General features: G+C 41.8%; 1 protein-coding gene across 3 annotated transcripts in view; it reads left to right on the forward strand.

Annotated features, from left to right (window-relative positions):
- The window catches only part of LRP8 (LDL receptor related protein 8), a 150,894-nt gene that overhangs the window by 99,205 nt on the left and 30,615 nt on the right, over positions 1-21,074 (forward strand). For all 3 annotated transcript variants that reach the window (XM_048944603.1, XM_048944605.1, XM_048944604.1), the window contains exon 4: positions 14,236-14,364. In XM_048944603.1, the coding sequence (XP_048800560.1) occupies positions 14,236-14,364 (129 nt within the window). The remainder of the gene's footprint in view (positions 1-14,235; positions 14,365-21,074) is intronic.

Here is a 21,074-nt window from a genome sequence, read left to right on the forward strand (position 1 = left end):
GGGCTATGTGTAATGAAGGGAAGGTACGGATGGCAGGGGAGCACCTTTTGTTCTCAGCCACAGGTCTACACACCACTGTTTTTGTGCAACAGTCGGAGCAAATTCAATTGAAATACCATCTAAACTGTCTGTTCTGTCGTCTGAAAAGGGAAACAGGTGAGGGTTTCTTTGTATGTATATAAAAGATGAAATGTTCCTTTCTGAGAGATACGATTTTAATAGCAGCAGAGCCTTTTCAGAATTGCTTTTTATTTGCGCATGTAAATGTATTTTAGAGTGAGGATATCTTAAAAATGGTTAAGTATATGGTTGTCTGCTGAATGCTTTTTCTACTCTGAGTTCTTCGTGCTTTTTTGGCCCCTTTGAGCAGGAATTCATATGTTGGTACCTTCACCAGCTCATAGGAGTTTTCACCTTAATATGGGAAAGCAGCATCTTCCAAGCACAAGCTTGGATCCCAGTCTTGGTGAAGGAGCTGCCTCTTTGTGGCAGTGCAGATGTTAGCACAGTGCTGCAGGATGGCTTCCTTTCAGCTACTGTGCATGCTGAAGATAGCATAACATGGAGTGTGACGTAAGATGCCTTCACAGTGTGAATTTTTACAAATTCCTGGATGATATTTTTATACTCTGTGCTCTAACAGAACAGAAAGGCCATGTAATAACAGCGGACACAAGGTGCAATGTCAACGTTGCAGCATACCTGGGGAAGCTTTTCATTTGGAAGTAGATAAGGTGCAGATTTTCTGGTAGCAGGAAAAAAATGTTTTGCAATGGATTCTTGCAGTTTGCTGGAGACTTGTGCAATTTTTCTTTCTATAATTTTTATCACTCATCTTGGCAGGTTTCATTATGTTTGCTCATCTGGGGACCTTTTGTGGCTGTAGGTTCCCTATTGATAAGAAGCACTTTTGCAGCCATAATCTCTTTTACGATGGATGTGGTCTCAGTGCTGCTTGGCTCCTTTATCCTTCGTATAATTTAGTCCCCCTAGTGTTCTGTGGGGCTTTTCCCTCCCTGTTTTGATTAGAATTGGAGTAATCTCTGTCAACCAGAGAAAGAAAATGAGCCTGGGCAGAGGCATAATGAAAGAGCAGCTGCTGATGCAGGGGCTCAGGGAGCCCTGCGGGTTTATGCTGGACTCTCAGCCACAGTTGAGAGACTTCTGAAGAGCCTGTGTTTTCATCACCGTTTGTAACCAGCGGCTCTCGATGGAGCCCAGCATGCAGTCTGAGAGCATTCCTTCCTCCTCACACTCCAGGTACAAAATTATTTCAGGATTAGCCTGAGATAGAAAAGGAAGCACCCTGTGTGCCCACGTGCACTTTGCACATAAGTTCTCCAGTCTCATGAGTACTCTGGAGAAGGACTGCTGCCTCCTCTGCACCACAGCCTCTGCAGTACTGGTTCAAACATGGCCAACCTAGGCTGGCATCAACGGCAGAGCACCTACACTGCTGAGAAAGTGAAGATTTGAGGAAGGAGTGGTGGCTGTTCAGTAGCCTGATGCGTGAGATAACTCCAGCTGGGGCTTCCTCCTGATGTCTCTGACTTCTTTTACCCTCTGTTTAATGATGCTTCAGCTTTTCAGAGCAGGAACTGAAAAGAAGCTCTGTCAGATACCTTTGAGTGCAACTAATGATGTTTCACTTTTACGAGTATTTGATCACTGGCTTATCTGGAAACTGCATACTAATCAGACAAGTTGCTTCAGCTGGAGATGATTAGTAGGAAATCAAGATTAAATACTCTAGGTAACATTTTCTAATCTTCTGGATTTATCAGCGTACACCAAGATTTCATACAGGTTATGTAAAAATACTGACCTTATAATAATAGATTTAATTAAATTAATTTGTGAGGAAAGATTAAAGCAAGCCTTGGGAGAAGCAATTCAAATCTTTCAGCCAACCAGATGGAGCATTTTCTTTTCTCACAAAGGAGAACCATGTCCAAGTTTCTAGTAGGGCTTTTGATTGTTTTAATCAATGATTTCTTCCCAGAGAACCCAGTGTGGTCGTTGGTTGAGATTTTTGGTGTGCTGTGTTGGTTGGTTTTTCTTTTTTTGCATAATTAAAGTTTCATTTTGTTTCTGTAATTACCTACCTGCTTATCTGATGGGAAACTCACCGAAACAATTCGTGATCTATTATTTGCAACCTAGACAGCGAACTAAAATGCCTTGAAGGGATTAAAGAAATATTGTCAGCTTTAAAGTCACATTTTAAATTCTTTGAGCCCCTTCTGAATTGGAATTCTGATACCACCCAAACACTTTGCAAACAGTGATTATTTCAGCACCAAGATGTGTGTGAGATACTTTAGAAAGCAAATTAAACAGGTCCATTAACAGCGCTCAGCATTTCCCTTGTAATTAAGTAATTGCATTTGCAGCTGAGTTACTGAAGCCAGTGGGGCTCTGCCTAGACCCCCACAGCTGCTTTCTAGCAGAGCTTACACTGTGCTGGAGTTAGGTGTGTGTTTCAGAATGAATTTATATTAGAGCAGAAACAAGCAAGAGGGTTAACAAAACTCAGAGCAGAAGGAGTAGAACATTGATGACAGACTTCATTCTATAGTGAAAGGGTCTTCATCTGAGGCCAGGAATAGCTTGATTGTTACACTTATAAATACACATAGATTAATGATTCTGTTACCAAGATTATTATAGAATTGGCAAAAGAAGCCTTTGAGAAGATGCTTAATCAAGAGATAGAAGAGGACACCAGTGCAGAGAGCAGAACAAGCAGCAGCAGAGGTGGAGGGGTGGTGGGAGAAATGTGATGTGTGCTAGTGGCAGAGCACAGCTGTTCAAAGCTGCTCATGTTGGTGCCACTGCATCTTTCAAGGTGGTTGCATTAAGTCTGTTGGCTATATTGTTCTTTGATAGACACCAGTTAATAGTAGGGCTATGAATTGTGGTTGAATTTTACCAGGGGATTAAAATCTCTTAACTTTGATATTCTTCTTGGTGTAATTTCTTGGCAGGCTTTTTATTAACTCAGCAAGATTTGACAACATGGAAACACTTAAAATTTAACGTTGTTCTTTCACAGTCCCTTACTTAGATTTTCTTCATATCTCTTTAGTGAGGTGTCTTGTTAATTTACCTCTTTCTAAGAAGTGAAGGTAAGGAGTGAAGTCCAGACTTTTGGAAGAGCCTGAGCCAATACTTTTGGAAAGGATAACCACCTTTTAAATCTACCTTTTCCAGATGCTAAGCAGTTTCTTCTAAACTGACCTTCCTAAATTATTGGTTTCTGGGAAGCAATTTCTCTTGCAGACTTTATTTCTGTAATGCTGGTGGGAAGGGTGGCATCTGGCCATGGCCATGCTTTAATATTGCATGCACATGCATCAGTATTTTAGTGAGGGCAGTGAGGTGCACAGCCTCTGCCAAGGGTTGAGCTCAAGCAACTTCTTCAAACCCATCAGTGTGAGAGAAGGAAAGAAAAAAAATGTTTGGAATCTGTGCAGCCTTCAGTCACAGCTGATCCTTTCCATATGTGCTCTCAGATTTTGCATCTAATCCGTGTTGTTGATGGACTTTGTTGTCCTGAAATGTAAAGGTCACCACTGCTACTTCCAGTTGCTGTTGGTCTGGGAGTGTGGGTATTTGGGCTGTCTGCATGTTGTGGTCGCAGTCCTGGCTGCAGTCCTTTGGCCAGCGCCTGTCAAACTGTTCCTTGTTGATTTTCCTGAGCTGGTAATCTTGTTTGTGGCATTTTCAAGAGAAATGTTTGGGCAATATTATGTCAGCATTGTGAGCAAAATTTTGATTGTTCTTCTTGCTTCCTTTCGTTATGCTGATGTAAACAATAAACCTTTTGAAATGCATAATTATCCCTACAAAGGATACTTGCAATGATAAGTGGAATAAATAGCAGATCTAGACTGTTCTGCTGGTCTCAGTACTGGCAGCCTGAGGTCTGTACTCAGATCTGAGTCCTGATGTGCAGGATTTCATTTAATCTAACAGTGACCACTCTGATCTGTTCTTGCATACCAACCTGTACACACATGCCTGAGTTCTGCATGACCATTTTCTTCCACTGGCTAGTGAGCAAGGAGCTTCCAAGTATGAGACTTTCTTTTCTTTGCAAAGAAGGAGCCTGTTACATTCTCATTACGTGGTGTAATTGTCTTTGTTTTTAAAGTCTGGCTTCAGGAGACAGCATTTAGACAGCCTTTAGTAACATAAATCAAAGAATTTTTCTCTTTACAAATATTATAAGAAATTATGAGCCGTTGTTTGTGGTGATTTCTAAATACCAGGGAGATGACCACTATGAAACCATTTCAAAGGGAAATAGCTTGGAGGTATAGGTTATGTTTAGAAAAGGCCAATTTAAACTAAATAATCTTTAAAAAAAATCCCGGTTATACATAATGAATGGAGTAGAGATCTCTAAAATTGGGTGCAATAATTGAAATTTTAGAAAACTGAATTAACATGCCTGTGAATTTCAGATTTGTGAGATAAGCTCTTTCTTTTTCGTAGCCTAGGAACAATTCTGCATGTTCTTCCCCTTCACTTGGATGTTTCATTTCTCTCCCATGTTCCTGGCTTGGAAGAAGTGTTTTCTTCCAAAAAGTGTAACACAGCTTCCATTGGAAGCTGTTGTGTAACATATGTCCCAGAAGGAGTGAATACATCCCTGCCTGCTCATCAAATATTTTGAGAACTAGGGCTGATGTTTCAGGCTTTCAAGACACATTTTCTCTCCTGCTGAGCCATAGAAAAGAATTTGATAGCTCAACCCCGCACATTTGCAGGCTTTCTCCTTACTGTACTTATTTATCCACTTTCCCACAGATCCTTACGTGTCAAAATAGACTCGATGGAGACACTGGAGAGGTCTGAGAGAGGGAGAAAAAGGGAGAAGGGGAGCATGCAGCTCTTGTGTAGCCATGTGATGTATGCTTTATGGTTACCATGGATGACATGTGCCAACACACACGAAGAAAAGATCCACAAATCTGTCTCTTGAAAATCTGGAGCTCCTGCATGGGGCATCGTTTTTATGTGCCATTGGATAGAACCATTATGACCCGGACAGTAATGATGAGGTTGGGCAAAGCAAGTCGGGTTGTTTTGTTGATTTAATGTCACCAAGAGTGCATTATATCTACATCTTGAATATTCTCACAAAATTTACTTGCAATTTTTCTGTATATTTTGGTTCATCAACTATAGATAGTGTTTCAAAAAAGTGCTGGATCTGGATGCTGGGGTGATGCATAGGCTCTTCTTTTGTGTGCTCTCCCAGTGTTACCTTCATTGACGTAACTGATGTCAGGAGGCTGATGTCAGCAGCGTGTTGGAACATTGGTAGGAGCACACTTCTGTAGGGTTATTGGTGTTATTTCGAGCAGTAACAAATAGGTGTTTCATTTTGCTGCTCACATGGCTGCTTTTGGAGTGTTCTTTTTCCCCAGCAGAATGAAGAATTCTGCCCATTCTCAGACATTTCCAACAATTCCAGTTGCATTTTGGGGTGCGTGTAAGGAATTGTTTCCTGTACATTTTGAAGGATGTACTGATTCAGCTCAGCCTGGGATCATCAGAAGAGCATGTTGCTGCAGGCTTAGGCTGTAATTGTGATACAGATGAGAATATCTGCCAGGCTGTCCCTTTCCTCTTGTAAAAGCTGATTAGCAGCCTGGCATCTGTTTTCTTTGGGGATGTGGCACAGATGCCCATACTGTGAAGGAGCTGACTCACTGCGTGCAGCTGACCTTTCTTCAAGGCATAGGATGATTAATGGCGAGTGCTTGCCAGTCATCCCATGCCCCTGGTGGTACCAGGCAGGGATGATAGCTTCTTGTTTTTCTGGTTGTTAGTGTGATGCCGAGCAGGTGCTTCGGGTCTTCCAGCAGAGCTCTTGGACTGTTAAATTCTCTCCCCTTGAGATCCATTTGTCTTCTTTCCTGCAGGTGGAAAAACCTCCATAAAGACAACTGTGTCTTGTTGTTAGAGAAGGTTTTGGAAAGGTTAGGAATGGCGAGTGCAGCAAGCTGTTTAAAGTTCTGACATCAGGCTGCCTCAAGTCGTAGGTGACTGGAAAGGAAATTATACCTGACCTGCATAGGAAATGAGGTGTACTGTCAACTTAAAAGTCATAAAAATTGCTTGGTTTAGACCAAACGCAACCTGCATACAGATGACAGAGCCTTGTCTCAGAGATCCATTCTATCACTTTCAAATACTACAAGTTAGAAAGAGAGTCTTCCTGTTAAGACCCAGCGTGTTATACTGCATTTCTATGAACTTCTGCCCCTTTGCTAGGTGGGTCAGGTTCTTGCAAATAAAGATAATTCAGTCTCAGTGGGTTAGCAAATAGCTCAGGCATGATAACACGTGTTAAACTGAACTTTAATACTTGTTAAATTAAACTCTGGTGACTCAGGTGACTGAGAGCTGGTAAAAGACAAAGGCAGCTGCTGTAAAGCAGAATGGCTATTGAACATTAGGGACGTGAGCAATCCTACAAGGGTCACATGATTGCAGAGTTGGAAAATGTCTTATTAGGGGGTATCTGATTATTTTGAAGAGAGAGTTGAGAGATGTCTTTATTGATACACACCTATCTGCTTGGAGGAGAGGTTTCATCACACAGTTGTTTCCTTAGGCTATCAAGAAACAGCATAGTTTGATCCTGTGAACAAAAGCTGAAACTAGGTAGAGATAAGGGCTAGAACAAGAGATAAGATACCGCTCTTAACAACAGCAATAAATAAACCAGTGCACTCACTTGTCCAGAAATCTTTAGCAATTGAAGTCTGTAAATCAGAATTATACCAGTCTTTAAGAAATGCTGTACCTGAAATGGGGTGGTTGTGTAGAAATGCTATGCTTTTGCTGTGCCAGCATTTGGCTGATTTTAATGGTCTGAGCTTTCAGATGTGGGAATTTGTCTCAGCTGGTGCAGAATTCGGTGAAGCTGCATGGCTTTACATGAAAACGTTTGGCCCAAATGCTGCAGGCTGAGCTCTGCCACCAGCAGTCAGTCCATCTGGGAATTACTCATGCAATCCAGATCACTGCAAAGGAATTTTCAGGGCAAAACCAGCCTTGTTAATTTAAGGGAAAACAGTTCATGGGTGAGGGAGAGCTGCTCTCCTTTTTTTTTTTTCCCCAATCTCACCATTCACTGATCTGCGGAGGCAGTCAAAAAGTGCTGTGACAGGACCTGCAGTCAGCCAGAGCTCATATAGGACACTGCTTTGATGTTTCCTTGTAGCTAGCATCTAAAAATGTCCAAAACAACTGTACGAGATTAGCTTTAATTAATCTAAAATCTGGTGTCAGTTTCTCCCTCCCTGCCGCATTCTGCAGCCCTGCTGCTTGCAGAGCACTCGCTCCCTGCCAGCCCAGCACTGCACTCTGAATATTGCAGACAAGCAGGGCTGGTGCCCTTTATCAATGCCATTATGGGTATCAATAAAGCCTTTTTCTGTTCTGTGAGCCTTGGAGGAATAAAAAACAAGAAAAACTCCAAGAGGGAGCTTAAATTTCGGGTGGTCCTATGTGTTGAGCACAGAATTGGACCTTAAGTCATCCTTATGGGCCCCTTCCAACTCAGGGTATTCAGTGTCACGTGGATGAAAGACAGAACTGGTGAGATTTTGCACAGTGCGTTATCTCACTGCCTGCTAGGCAGGTTGATGGCAGAGTTCTCACAAACTTAATTATTCTTCATCAAGCAGGAGTTATCTAATACATAATGATACTTCTGTGCATCTCTGATCTGCAAGAAATATCCTCTGAGATAGGAAGGCACTGTGCTGCAGATAGGAGGGCGTTTCCTTCTGCTGATGGGCTTTGCAGCTGGGCCCAGCTTCAAGCAGGTGCTCTGCCTTCAGGATTGGGGCTGCTGCAAAGGTAGCAATCTCAGGGCAGATCCCTTGTCTGAACAAACCGACTCGTTTCCTTCTGATCAAAAGTTCTTAGTGAGAGGTGCAGCTTGGATTCTTTAAAGCTTCTTATGATAGGCTATATTTAGAAATGGGAAGAATATATTATTAATTATAAAGATGCTGTAATGCTGTGAGGATGTTTATTGCCCTTAATGAATGAAAGACTTAATGTACTGAAGGAAGGTTATGCAATTAACAGCATATTCATTAGGAATTCATCAGATTCCAAACTATCCTTATCTTTAGGATAATAGTAGAATATCAGATGACTTCCTTGTTATTGCTTAAGTGATAAGAATAGGAGGCAAGAACTTCCACAGGAAGGTGAACATAATACAGTTTGCACATACACAGTGTTACATACATGGTTACTTCTCAGTTTACAGGCTTAGTGCTCTCTGGCTGTGCTGGTGTCAGTCAGTGGGATGTGCTGGGAAGAACTGGACATGGCAGTTGGTGCCACATAGCTCTTGTTGCTGGATGGGTGCAAGCAGTGCACAGCCACTTAGGTTCATCCCAGCACATCTGGGGATGCTCCCTGTGGTCTCTGTAGTACTTTCAAATCCATACTGGCCCTGTACAAGGGATAAAATGGAGCCACTTTGCAGAGGCATTTTATCTCACTTTCGTGATTTTTAGGCATACCTTCAGACCTTTCAGTACGATTTTTTTTCCCCTGTCTTCAGTTTACGACTGACATCTAGTAGCTGCTTTTTGTTGTTTGATACGGACTGATGGACTATTTTTTATGCTGTGCCTAATTTAGAATTGAGGATTAATTTGGCTCAGAAGTGAAGTAGGCAAGAGCTTCACTGTGCCTGAATGTGTCTGAAAGGAGCCTTCTTCTGGAATTTCCTTCTGGATTTGTTGTAATAGGATTGGAACTCTTTGATTTGCATATTATGGGAATTCTAGAAATGAGTGTGTGGAAAGATAAATAAACTAGCAGCTCTCATTGGCTGCTCAGCCTTTAGCCTGTTGGGCTTCTTAGCTCCTGGTGCTGTGTTCAGCCACTTTGCTAAGAACTGGAGTGGTGACCAAGGGGACGTGGCTGGTGGACTTACTGCTATGCTTTTTAGAAACTGACTTCCAACAGGTCAGGGTCACAGTGCCACAGAGTGAAGCAAGGTTACAAAGCTCCGTATCAATAAACTCCGTATCAAAAATGGTCGTATAGTATTTTATTTGGTTAAAAGAAAAAAAAAAAAAAGTAAATGCAGCTCCCACATGCACCCAAAGCCTACAAATAAAGAAAGAAGCTTTACTGTATTGCTACAGATTGAGAGAATATAGTTCCTACTTGTGTTTCTGTAGAGAACAGCCCTTTTCACAGTCCTTGCTAATTCAGGTCATGAGGGATAGGCTTCATAAATCAGAGCTTCAGAGTTGGGTCTGTTGTGCTCATGGGATGCCTGGATAATGGGGATTAGGCTGTGCTGCTTACACGCAGAGCTGACACCGCCAGGCTGGTACCTGAATAGATGACAGAAGACTTCTAATAAGTCACACGTTGGCGGAGGAAGGCTAAGGCAGTTTTTCCCAGCTGCACACCTCTGCTCCTCAAGGCCATCGTGGGCTCAGGGAGCTGCATTCAGCAGCTCAATGCATCAATTTGTCAGCTGTGGGGCTGCGTGAGAAAGTTTGAAAGTTGTTCAAGAATCTATTTGCTCACAAGGCTTTGGAATCACTGAACTAAGGCACCGGGCAGGTTTGCCTCTAAAAAATGGCATTTCTCAGGGTTAATTAGCCGACTTCCATTCTTGGCTAGCTTGTGCTGCCTTAACCTCCTGACTCTCATTTCTTCCTTGACACTCTGCTTTCTTCCCTTAGCATGTCTGTTTGAACTTCACTGATTCCCAGCTACATTGCTACCAGTCTGTGTGCTGGGTCAGCTGTTACCTTTGAGTATTTTATTCTCTTAAGAGCTTCCTGGATCAGAATTGCCTTGACAGCATCATGCATCACTAATTATGGGGGAACACAGTGGACGGTGATAAATTTTAAAGGCTTCTTGTAGCCAGGCTCAGGTTTATCTCGTAGGTATGCTTGGATAGATTAGAAAACAAATCACAAGTGTGCCAGGATAGCTGAGAGCTTTGGTAAGTAAACCCTTCATGACCCGTGCAGATGACTGAAGTCCCAGGGCATAAAACTTGATGATTTGTTACTATAAAACCTGATGCCATCTGTCTTTTCAGCTCACCATAGATCGTCTGCACAAAGGCATGGTACGTGCTATCTGTTCTAGACATCCTAAACCTTTGGTCCATTTAGGCTATTCTGTTCTACTTTAATTGTACCGAGGAGGTTTAGGTTACACGTAAGGAAGAACTTCTTCTCTCAGAGTGGTCAGGCACTGGAATGGCTGCCCAGGGAGGTGGTGCACTTGCTGTCCCTTGCAGCGTTCAAGAGGTGTCTGGATGAGGAGCTACGAGATACGGTTTAGTGCTTGTGGAGCAGTGGTGATGGGAGGATGGTTGGACTGGATGATCTTGCAGGTCGTTTCCAACCTTGCAATTCTATGATTCTAAGGAATTGCACAATCATTTTGTTGCCGGCTCCTAATTGAAATTTGGTGTTGTTTTTTTTTACAAGCACATGAGAATGAGCTTAGTAAGATCTGTACTATGCAGTGCAGTGGGTTTAATCTCCATAAGTCCTTTTCCATTCATCCAGGAACTTCTGAGCATAAGTCACCATCATATAAATCTTACCTTACAGTGTAACTTTTTATTAGGTTTATCAACTGTTACGGCTATTTAAGATTCCTTGGCTTTTGAAGTTATGTTTTTGTAGTAGCCTCTCCTAATTTGTCTTCTGAGTTCCTTATAGCAGTTTATGTTTGAAGTCTGAAGGTAATGGCCTTAAGTTAATTTTATCTGTCTTTGTAGAAAGAATAGGTTTTCACTATTACTTAGTCCTTGCGTGCTCACCAAAAAGTTATTGCATGTATTCCAAAATGTGGATGTGGGTGGCAAGCAGCTCAAGTTCCTCAGTCCTGGGAAGTGGTGTTGCAGCTTGCCCTAATTCTGACCTGCAGCCATCCTGTGCTAACAGGACATCAGTTGTGGTGGGGATTTTGTCGCACTCCAGTTCTCGAGTGCTGCAGTCTTAATTCATGAAAGCCACTGATCATGCTTTTCATTTTGGCCTGGGCTGGTTTCAACTGGAATCCCCAAGTCACCTTCGTTTTCTCAGTGCCCTCAAGCTTTTGCCTGCTGCAGATATCATCAAGTGAAATCCTGGTACAGGTTGCCGTTGCACTAACTTGAGTAGGAGCTGCAAACTTAGACCAAGCTGGTCATCCCAGCAGGGCGACTCTCCGGCTCATTCAGTGTAACAGAAGTGGAAGATCACTGCTGAATCTTAACCTTTTGTGGAAGCAGTTCTTTAATATTGCCTTTAGCATGGTCTGTGTTTGCATATTGCTCATATCACCTTCAAACACAGGCACTCAGCAAAACTGTGGGTCCAGCAGAGTTCCAGTGAGGTCATGGTGTGCTCTGTGCACCAGTGCCAAAGCAATTCCTGAGATACACCCATCACAGATACTGCTGCCCCTATGCTTGTGCTTCTCAGTACAAAAAGGATCTTGTTTGATACAGTTTGTTTTGGGCTCGGCTTAACACCAGGAGGGAATAAAGGAGGTCAGCTAAATAAAACACGTTTATATAACAGTCTGAGCAGAAAATCTGATGTGTCTTGTAGGGTTAAGTGAAGTAAACCAAGGCAACACAACTTGTCCTGAACTGGAGAGAACGTGTGGGTGAGTGGCACAGAAGGCACTGTTACATGTTGAGATGGGAGAAAAGGCAAGGGAAAATACCACCACAGACCAAACTCGCACACCTTCAGCTGTGGTAATAATTGAATTCACAAGATGGATTCTGAAATGTTGCTATGCATCCCAAAAAATTCAGTGGGGATGTATCAGATGCTAATCAGTAGTGACTGTAGATTGTAGTATACTTTCATATGTATATAATATGCAATACATATGCCAGCCTGTGACTGAGATGGTTTTTCGAACTGTAAATCTCCAGGAATTGGGAACTCTGAGTCTTGAATTTCCTAAAGCAATCTCTGCCCTTTGGATCCCTTCCTATCTGAACAGTGCTTGTTTAACAGTTGTGCTTGTCTTGGATGGAAACACGTAGGGAAAGTATGGATTTATATTTTGTTCATGGTATGTCTCTGAGATAGGACTGCCAGCTATGACAAAAGGAGACCTAAGGTTGGTATTTGAGGAAGAGATCCTTGCTAAAAACCAAACCTTCCTTTAACAAAGAACAACTAAACCATTGTTAGGGAAGCAATGTTAAGGTCTGTACTAAGTGTAGCAGTAAAGGTTTTGAGGAACAATTAAATGGCATGTCCAAATGAATTAAACACTTTTAGTATAGTAGTTTCTCTGTGTTTTTTTCTGGCTTTTTCTTTTCTTTTCTTAAGAACCTTGGATAAATGCAGAGGGCAGTCTGGAGAGGATGGGAAGCTATTTCAGAACAGACTGAGAAACTGTCCAGACCTGTAAGATGATGCATTTCCACAAAGGAAGGTTCTTTTCAGCCTGTTGATGAAAAATCTTGTGGGTTTCCCACCAGTAGAAGCCACTTAATTACATTTTGTGTATGCTCTTAGGGTACCTGTTTGGTGAGAACCTGACAAACGGTCTTCTGAAAGTAAATCAATTCTGTTTTCTTGGGCTTTCTTGAATATACATGATGTCCGGAGCCTGAAAAGCACAGCAGTGGCACAAGAGGAAGCAAACAGTGGGGCGCCAGTTAGGCTCTGTAGTTCTGTGAAAGACTTTGTAGCCTCGTGTAAAGAAAAAGAAGAATGTGCCATTGGCGGTAGTGAGTAAATGGAACCTTCTTGTCTTCTTTGCTCTTGTCTCCTTATAAATAAACCATTGTTGTCCATCCTTGGCATTTGCAGTTCATTGTGATAAATTGGTGTTGATGTGTCTGACATTTCAACCGAGTTGTTTAATGGTGCTTTTCTGAAAAGGCAGGCCTTGCTATAGCTCGAGTTGGTCCAGACTATATCCAGGGTAAGCACTCGCTCTTATGTATGGTGCTAACCCTTTTCTTTCTGGGAGGGTGAAGAGGAAAGGAGAAAGTAAATATTTTGGTCACGTAAGCCCAGAAGGTCTGGTGTTTGTGTAAGCAGTGTGCAGAAACAGAAATGTAAGTCTGGTTTGCAGCTGCCCATTTCATAGCACAAACACTGATGTTGAGTCCATTTGCACTGCTGCATTGTCTCTGCTTGAAAATAACCACCTTGCTGAAATAATGCCAAAGTTTTCATCAGAGCTGTGCTTTGAGTTTTATGCAGAATCCTCTGTTACCTGCTAATGCTTACAGACTGTTGGCTTCCATGCAATGATGCTTAGGTGCAGAAACCATTGAAATGCAGGGACAGGATGAACTGTGGGCAAAAGCAGCTTTTTACTACATGCCTTCAAGTTCAAGCTTTGATTTACATTTTTAAAATACCTGTAATTATTTTGTCAGTGAGATGAATAAAATAGAGATTGTTTTCCATAAATAAGAGTCCTCTGTCTACACTTTTCCAAACCTTTCAGCTTGCCAAAAATATTGATATATTGGTTGCCCACAGCTTCTAGAAATGGCTTTGAAGTGCTTCAGGGTGCTAAGAAGATGGAGAAATCCTGTGGCTAAATGGTGCTGCTTTTAAGAGGGGGATTGATGCTTTGAGGCTGCAACAGGGCCCTCCAACGCCTTCTTGTGCAAGTGGAGAGAAGGTGTAATGTTCATCCTCTCTTGCTTGGTACTTGGAAAGCAGACAGACTTTGCATTAATTTCTTTACCAGGCATGCTGTGAAAGATATTTTTAGTTCTAATCCAGAATTTAAGATTTCCTTTAGAATTTAAGTTCCTTCCTTTTCAGTAGACTTGCGGCCATATGTAGCATTATAATGATTAACAGCTGTGGAAAAACTATTCAACAATGTGTTTTGAACAGAAGAGTTGATCTGCTTAATAAACAAATCCTGACAAACTGGGTAAGGATTGGTTAGTTTGTTTTATTTGCATGCTGCTGTACGGTTGTGTTCCTAAAGCAGGGTGGCTGAATCAGGCACACACTGAGGGGCAGGCTGTTCTCACATGTGAAAATACTGTGATCTCTCTGAGGGGGCATGTAAGCAGGCAGATCTCAGAACTGTGGACATCACATTTCATTACAGGTCTCAGGATTGAGCCACACGAAGTGATAGTAACTTTAAGTGCCAACAGTGTTAGCAATGTCTAGAAGTATGTTAAACTTGTATTTTTTCTTTGTTTTATTCTTCTAGCCAAACAAGTGTGCCCAGCTGAAAAAATTAGCTGTGGAGACTTAAGCAACAAATGTATCCCGTCGTCCTGGAGATGTGATGGGCAGAAGGACTGTGAAAGCGGTATTGATGAGGCTGGTTGTGCTCCTGGTGAGTTAGAGAAATACTTTAATGCATGTGCAACGTCTCCCTTAGGAAAACCATAAAAGTTTTAGAGTGACTATTACAAATTGCATGTAAAGGGATGACTTTTCTGCCAACAAAATTCGCTCCGTCTATATTTGCAATGCTAAGTAGTGGATCTTAAAAAAAAAGACATGAAGGAGGGATTCTACAATTGGAGATGGCTGGAGAATATAAAGGGAACTCTGTGGAGAGCTATGCTGTATGTCTTCTGTGCTGAGGCAGAATATAATTAGTTGGTCATGATTATGAGGGCTTAATACCCAGGAGATGTGGTGGTGAGGACTTAAATAGCAAACCTTTTTCTCTTATAGCTTAGCAGCTTAGTGCCACCTTCTTCTTCCTGCAGAGCATAGCCCTGTAGGCTATGTTAGCTTCTGCTGGGATGTAATAGATAGGTCTGGACTTTGTGAATGGCCTGTTGATCTTACTGGATGGAGAGAGAATGATATACAATTTACTGTAACAGTTTTAAATTCAGTCCCTCAATGGCCATTGCCTTTCATTAGGCCTTTTTCTCCTGAATGAAAGAGCTCTTTAACACTGTATTCTGTCTGTGAAAACTCCTACACTGTGTAATCAAGTCATTTCTCAAACTGTCTTTTTGATAGACTAAACATATTTAGTTCTGTGTGCTTCTTGTTGTCAAGTATTTTTCTTCTGAATGAATGCTTGACTCATTTTTGTGGCTCCCTTTGATATCTCAGCTCATTTTCCAACTTTGTTTTCATACAGACCACCAGAACTTTGCGAATATCAGTCTATCCATTACTGTGCAGAAGTAAAATCTCATTCCTGTACTGCTCTTAGTTATGTATTGTTATTACTTGTCATTATTTACTTCCTTGTATAAATACTCCTAGGCTATTAAGAAAGTATCTCTTGCTCTGTGTGACGGCCATCACCCTATAGTTATTCACTCCTGTCACCTTCTGTCATTTTGTGTGATTCAGATTACTGGTGAGAGGCTTGAATGAGTACATACAAAGACACGTTGATGTTTCTTCATCTGAAAACTGAATTTTGAGCTGTGATGCCTGTCCAGTTCACAGTCCACATCGTTTTTCCGTTGAAGTTGTATAACAGCATATGAAGCTTCAACATAAATCACTAATTCAGTGCAATACAGATTAGACATAAAGTTTTCCAAAGCATCTCTGTTCTGTTTTGCCCATGACTCTGTAGTCCAGTGGTAACGGATACAGGTTACTGTGTATGTGATGAGTTCTCTTGTTCTGACCGCATGCAGGAGACTCCACTTGCAAGGAAAAGGCATAGGCTGCCTCACGTTGCCTCCTAATTCATGTGAAATTAAGTGCCTGTGCATGGACCATTCCTAATTCATTAATTATGATGTGATAAATTGGTAATGTGCCCTAATCCTTTGTCCTTTAAGGTAATTATGTTTTGGCAGTTTTCAAAAGCAGTGATCTGTATGAAGCCCTAAATGTTCTCTCTACAGCATGTGCTTTTTTGTTGTTGAACTGCTTTAGAGAAAAGCTCAGGAGAGAAATGTAACTGCAAGCAAAGTAAGATTTTTTTCCCTCAGTAGGAGTTAATGAAGTTATAACAATTCTACACTGGTGGATACCTCTACTAATTTAATGCTGCTGCTCATGCTAGTAGGAGTTGTTGCGTGGAGTCTATTATTTATTAAAAAAAAACAACCCTTCATTTGAAACTGCTTGCTTTGAAGTTCTTCTTTTCAAGGCTCTGAGGTGGCCCCCAAAATGAATTTAAATATGTTCTAGATGCCACATAATTTCAGCATAATTTTGCTATTAACAGATGTAGAAAAAGCTGAGTGTTTGCCTTCTGGATGTTTCGGCGTTTCTAGCCTTGCTCATCTTCTACAGTTGTAGTGCACATGTAGGATTGTACAGTGGAAATTTAATCCAAGGACAAACTGCCGTCTTCTGATGGCTGTTGGGTAACTCATGTGAGGTGAATTTGACTTTCACTTAGTTCATTGACCCAATGTAGGCTGCCACCTCAGTGGGTGCAAGGTGGAAATCACTGCTGAGTCTGAATGTGGCTATCCTCTGGCCAGGGGATGGGGCAGGAAGGCACTGATGGGCAGACTTTGAGCTTCCTGGGTGGGTGCAGGCATCAGAGGCTTTCAATACTAATATCTGGTGACTCAGCCTCTTTCAGAGGCGTTAGATTTAGTCTGAGAAGGAAACAGGTGGCACTTCTGAATGGCTGTCCTAGGTGAGTTTTCAATGAGGATGCTTGTCAAATTAAGGGTTTTTTTGTCATGGATAACAACAGACATGTTAGTTGTTTAAATTCTGAGAGCTTATAGAGGATTGATTGCTATCCTCCCTTTTGTCCAAATCTGATGAAACCTCACTAAGCCTATCTGATATTCTGTTAACATTCCCTTTTCTTTTCTATTCAGAATCCTTCTATATCCGTTTTCTCTTATCTCAGTAGCACACATCATCCTGATTCAGAAAAAGGAAAATGGCTGATCCTAGGTTCAGACCTCTTTTTCTTTTTTCTTTCTACCTCTGCACTCGCTGCTTTATTCTCATTTTTGATGAGGTTTCATTGCTGGCTGTCACTTGCCAACCCTGTGGAGCAGAGCACCATGTTGTAGCTAGTGCTGCACCTCTGTCAGAGCTGACAAAGCTCCTGTCCTTAAAGTCCTAAAAGTCCTTAAAGAACGCATTTTTCTAGATAAATGTTTAGAAGGGAGTTTATTTGTGCTTACACTAATTGCCATGTTGAGAGCTTGCATGTGCAATAAACAAATGGAAGATGACTTGAAGATAGTGCTTGTGAAGGCACCCAGATGAAAAACCCTAAGCTCTTCCTAAATCAATGTCAATAAAACCATTGCTTTGAGCTAATGTAAGACTCTAGGCATATTTTAACTGCAGATGCTCCCATTTCTTTATAGCAATAACTGTCTCTTGGTATTATAATCCTTCAAAAGAATTTTTGCTAAATATGGAGTTTTTGAACATTTTTCTAATTCATAAATGTAGCACTGTTGTACTGCCTCGCAAAGGTAGGAGCAGGGACTGGTTGTGATGAGGCTGTGCAGGCACCTATTCCTGTCTCAAAATGTTCATGGTCTGAGTTAAGGGAGGAGTTTGTGCAAGAGGAAAACAAGGGTTATGGTGGTAGCATCATTCAAAAACTCGAGCAGTACTCAGGTTCTTCTTCCTATGTCTGCCTCTGGCATCCAGCAACCTGCTTTTCTGATACTGCTCTGGGTTGGGTAATTCTTGATGGATTTTTTTTCTTTCATGAATTTGCTGATCAGAAATTTTGGGGAAGTAGTGAATAAGAAAATGAGATTTTCTTTTGGGTTGGGTTCTCCTTTAATGCTTTGTGTTGGCCACATCTTTGGTGGGTTACTTTGCAGATCGCTGTCCTCCTTTGCTGTCACTGTTGAAGGCTGGTTTTTACTACTGGCACCCTAAAATGGTTTGAGATGGATTTGTCACAGCAGTGCTCAGGATATCTTTCCTTAAAGAAGTGAGAGAATTTGTAGCCTTGTGTGGTGTCCTTGTGTAGCCTTCATTAGACAACAGGTTCATCAGCATAGTTAGCAAGCTCTGAACTTATATGAGTGCAGATATGTTGAAAAAAATGCATCATCCCAAACTATTGGATAAGTCATGTACTTCTTCCAGCTCCTCATCTCCCACAGCAGAATCCAGCCCTGTTAAAAGCTAGCCTTGAGAGTAAGGAGATGTGTGAAACAAGGCTCCAGTTTGCCATGTCTGGAGGGAGAAACAGCAACGTGACAAATGAAATCCATGAAAATAAAAAATTCTGCAGAGATGACAGAGCTTTAGCTGAGCTGCTAGGCCTGGTCTGTACTGCTAGCAGGCAGTGGTGTTTTCAGGAGGAGTCCAGACACTGACCCCATTGTTGAATGGATGGTAAAGAAATGGTTTTTTGGTTGGTTTTTTTTGTGTGTTCTGTTTTTTGTCGTTCATCCATAAACAAGAATTAAAAATTGTAAGGTTTTCATCCTGTGGAAAAGCTTCCACTGAGGAAGTACTGGAAGCTGTAAATTATTTAATCTGCCTTGCATAAAGCAACAGTGATTAGGGATCCAAATTTATGTCTGCGCAGGTTGTAATTGCACCAGGGATTAATTGTGGGTATTAATCCTTGCATGTAGGTAGGTGAGTGCCCATCTGCCCAAGTCATTTACTTCCAGCAGTTTGAGCAGTAGGCTTTAAGTCTGCTGCTGACTTTCAGTGCACAAACAATTTTTGGAAATGCAGATATCTGCCTTTTTGAAAATAAAATACATGAAAAGGATGTAACTTTTTGGTTCTTTGGAGCAGAGGTGAGCTGTGTCTTTACAGTAAGTCCTGAGTCTGGTTTGCTTCTCTAAAACAGGCAGCAAGGAGTTAAGAATGTAGGAGCAGTTTTGAATTTACTAGCCTGATTTCTGTGGTCGTGGTTTTATGCTCCTGATGTACCTCATCTTCATCAAAATCATTTGGATAAGCCTAGGAACACATTAACTGAGACTAAAAAGACAAATTAAATGTGAGAGTTCACATGTAGAGAGAGCATCACAACTCTGGATCGTTCTGGTTAATAACTTCTACAGAACTTGTTAAATCTCTGCTAAGAGAGGCACTGACTGGTGTTCTGTCACCTGCCTAGGAATGCAGGGAGCATCTCAGCATAGATTTAGAAAGGAAGAACTGCCATCCTCTCACAGCTGTGATGGATGCTGCATCTCTTTAACAAACGTATCTGTAGGGTGGTCAGCAGTGAGAGCCATGTGCAGGCCCCATCTCCTCTCAGCCTGTTACTGGTTCTCACCTGGACCAGTTTTTGCACCCCATATGGAAATTGTGCCTTGCAAATAAGGGACTGGAACTGTACGATTTCCCCTCTTTTGTCGCAGATACAGCGTAATGATGTGTTGATGCACTAATAAACTTTTCCCGTACAGTGATTTATTTATAAATATATATACAGTGAGTTATTTATGGGCACTTATGCAGGTAAGAATAGTGATCTCACAGTGATCTCCTGTCATTGTCCCAGAGAGCCAGGAATTCCTGCAAGAATGTCTCTGGCAGATACGGCCTTGTTATTGAGGTTATCTTCTGCTGTAAGAGAAGGGAGCTGTATTTGTGTTACACAAGACAGAAAAATCTGAAATATGTTCTTTTGCATGTTTTGCCTTTTTCTCCTTTCTGTGTGTTTTATCTTTACTCTTCTCAGACACAAAGCTTCATGTTCCCAAAAGAGCATATCTGCAGACATGCACGGCATTTGGTGAAATCTGTAAATTCTGTTTGTAGGGTACTGAGTTGTTTGCCCTTGGATGATGTTCTTTTGAACCTGAGCATGTTTCAGTGGCTCACAGCTCCCACATCTGTGCATCTAATAGTTGTGTACTTGTATCTCTCACCTGCTTTTGCTGTGCACCTTTGTGAGATGAGCTTGCTGGTTCCCACAGGATGCTGATCCCAGCTCTTTACAGCTTTATGTAAACACACCTTTAATTTACTAAGCTTTAAGTTAGGAATCTTTATATGTGTGTGCATGTCTTCCCAATGCAGTATTGGCATATGCTGCTCTTTCAAATGAGTAAGGAAAAGGAGCAGAGCTGCGTTCAGTGGCAGCAGCAGAGACTGAGTTCTCTCTTAACTTTCATATGTTAGTCCCCATTCCTATCAACTTTTTAATACTTCAGATTTCCTACTCAGTGGAAGACTGATTTTTTTTTTCACTTGTCTGGTAGTCCATAGAGAGACTTTTGAACTCTGATCTTTCAGCTTTTAGTTGTCTACTATATATCTCAGAATTAGTTCTGGATTTTCAGTCCCAAGGGACGATGTGCTCAATAAAAACTGAGCAGACTAGGTAATACTTCTTAAATTAATGGGGGAAGCAACAGTAAGCACAGTCCTGCCTGCTGTAAGCCCCGTGTCCTTGCTCACAGCTCCAGGTTCCCATGGTGTCCATAATTTCTAAGATCCTCGGGCAAAGCTTCCAGGCACGTGTGTGACTCTCAGTACAAAGCAGTGAGTGGTCCTTTCCTTGGAGCATCTGACTGCAGAAAAAATCAGTCAGCTCTTTCCAAGGCTGCTCAGCAGCCCTGACATCACTTGAGAGCCATTGGCAGAAAGCAGAACCAAGCTGGTCTGATCCCTCTAGCAAATCCACCTGGTGATGAGCCAGTTGGAGGGAGGAAATAACGAAGTTGATTTAAAGCCATCTTCCTCTGCATTGTTCCTGCCCCTACATTTACATGAATTAGAAAATCTCACCTTTTTGTTGACAGTGAAATCGTTCCATCATGTAGGGATGAGGATCATTGTGTCATCTTGTCATTTTCTCCTGGATGCAGTAAAGGTGCCTGTGCTTTGCGTCTAAGAGTCTCTTCCAGTGCCATCTATGGGCATTTGGCCGTACCAGTTCTGCTCATGCCAGCTCTCTGCAGATCCTGCTGAGAGCTTTTTCCTTTGGCAGTGATACAGCGCTCACTTGGTCTGCCTTTGCAGCCTGATTAATACACGCTTTCCTCAAAATTAGGAATTCTGTTTGTTGTCTTCATTAACAGGCTAGGTGCAGAGTAATGTCACGTTCCTCACTGAGTTCAGAGGGAAATCAAACGCAGAGGATCGGGTTTTGCCACGCAATCTCCCTGAGAAACTGAATTTTAATGGTGTTAAAGTTCATCC

Source organism: Lagopus muta, chromosome 5, assembly GCF_023343835.1.
Source record: "Lagopus muta isolate bLagMut1 chromosome 5, bLagMut1 primary, whole genome shotgun sequence".
In the NCBI taxonomy this organism is placed as follows: Eukaryota; Metazoa; Chordata; class Aves; order Galliformes; family Phasianidae; genus Lagopus; species Lagopus muta.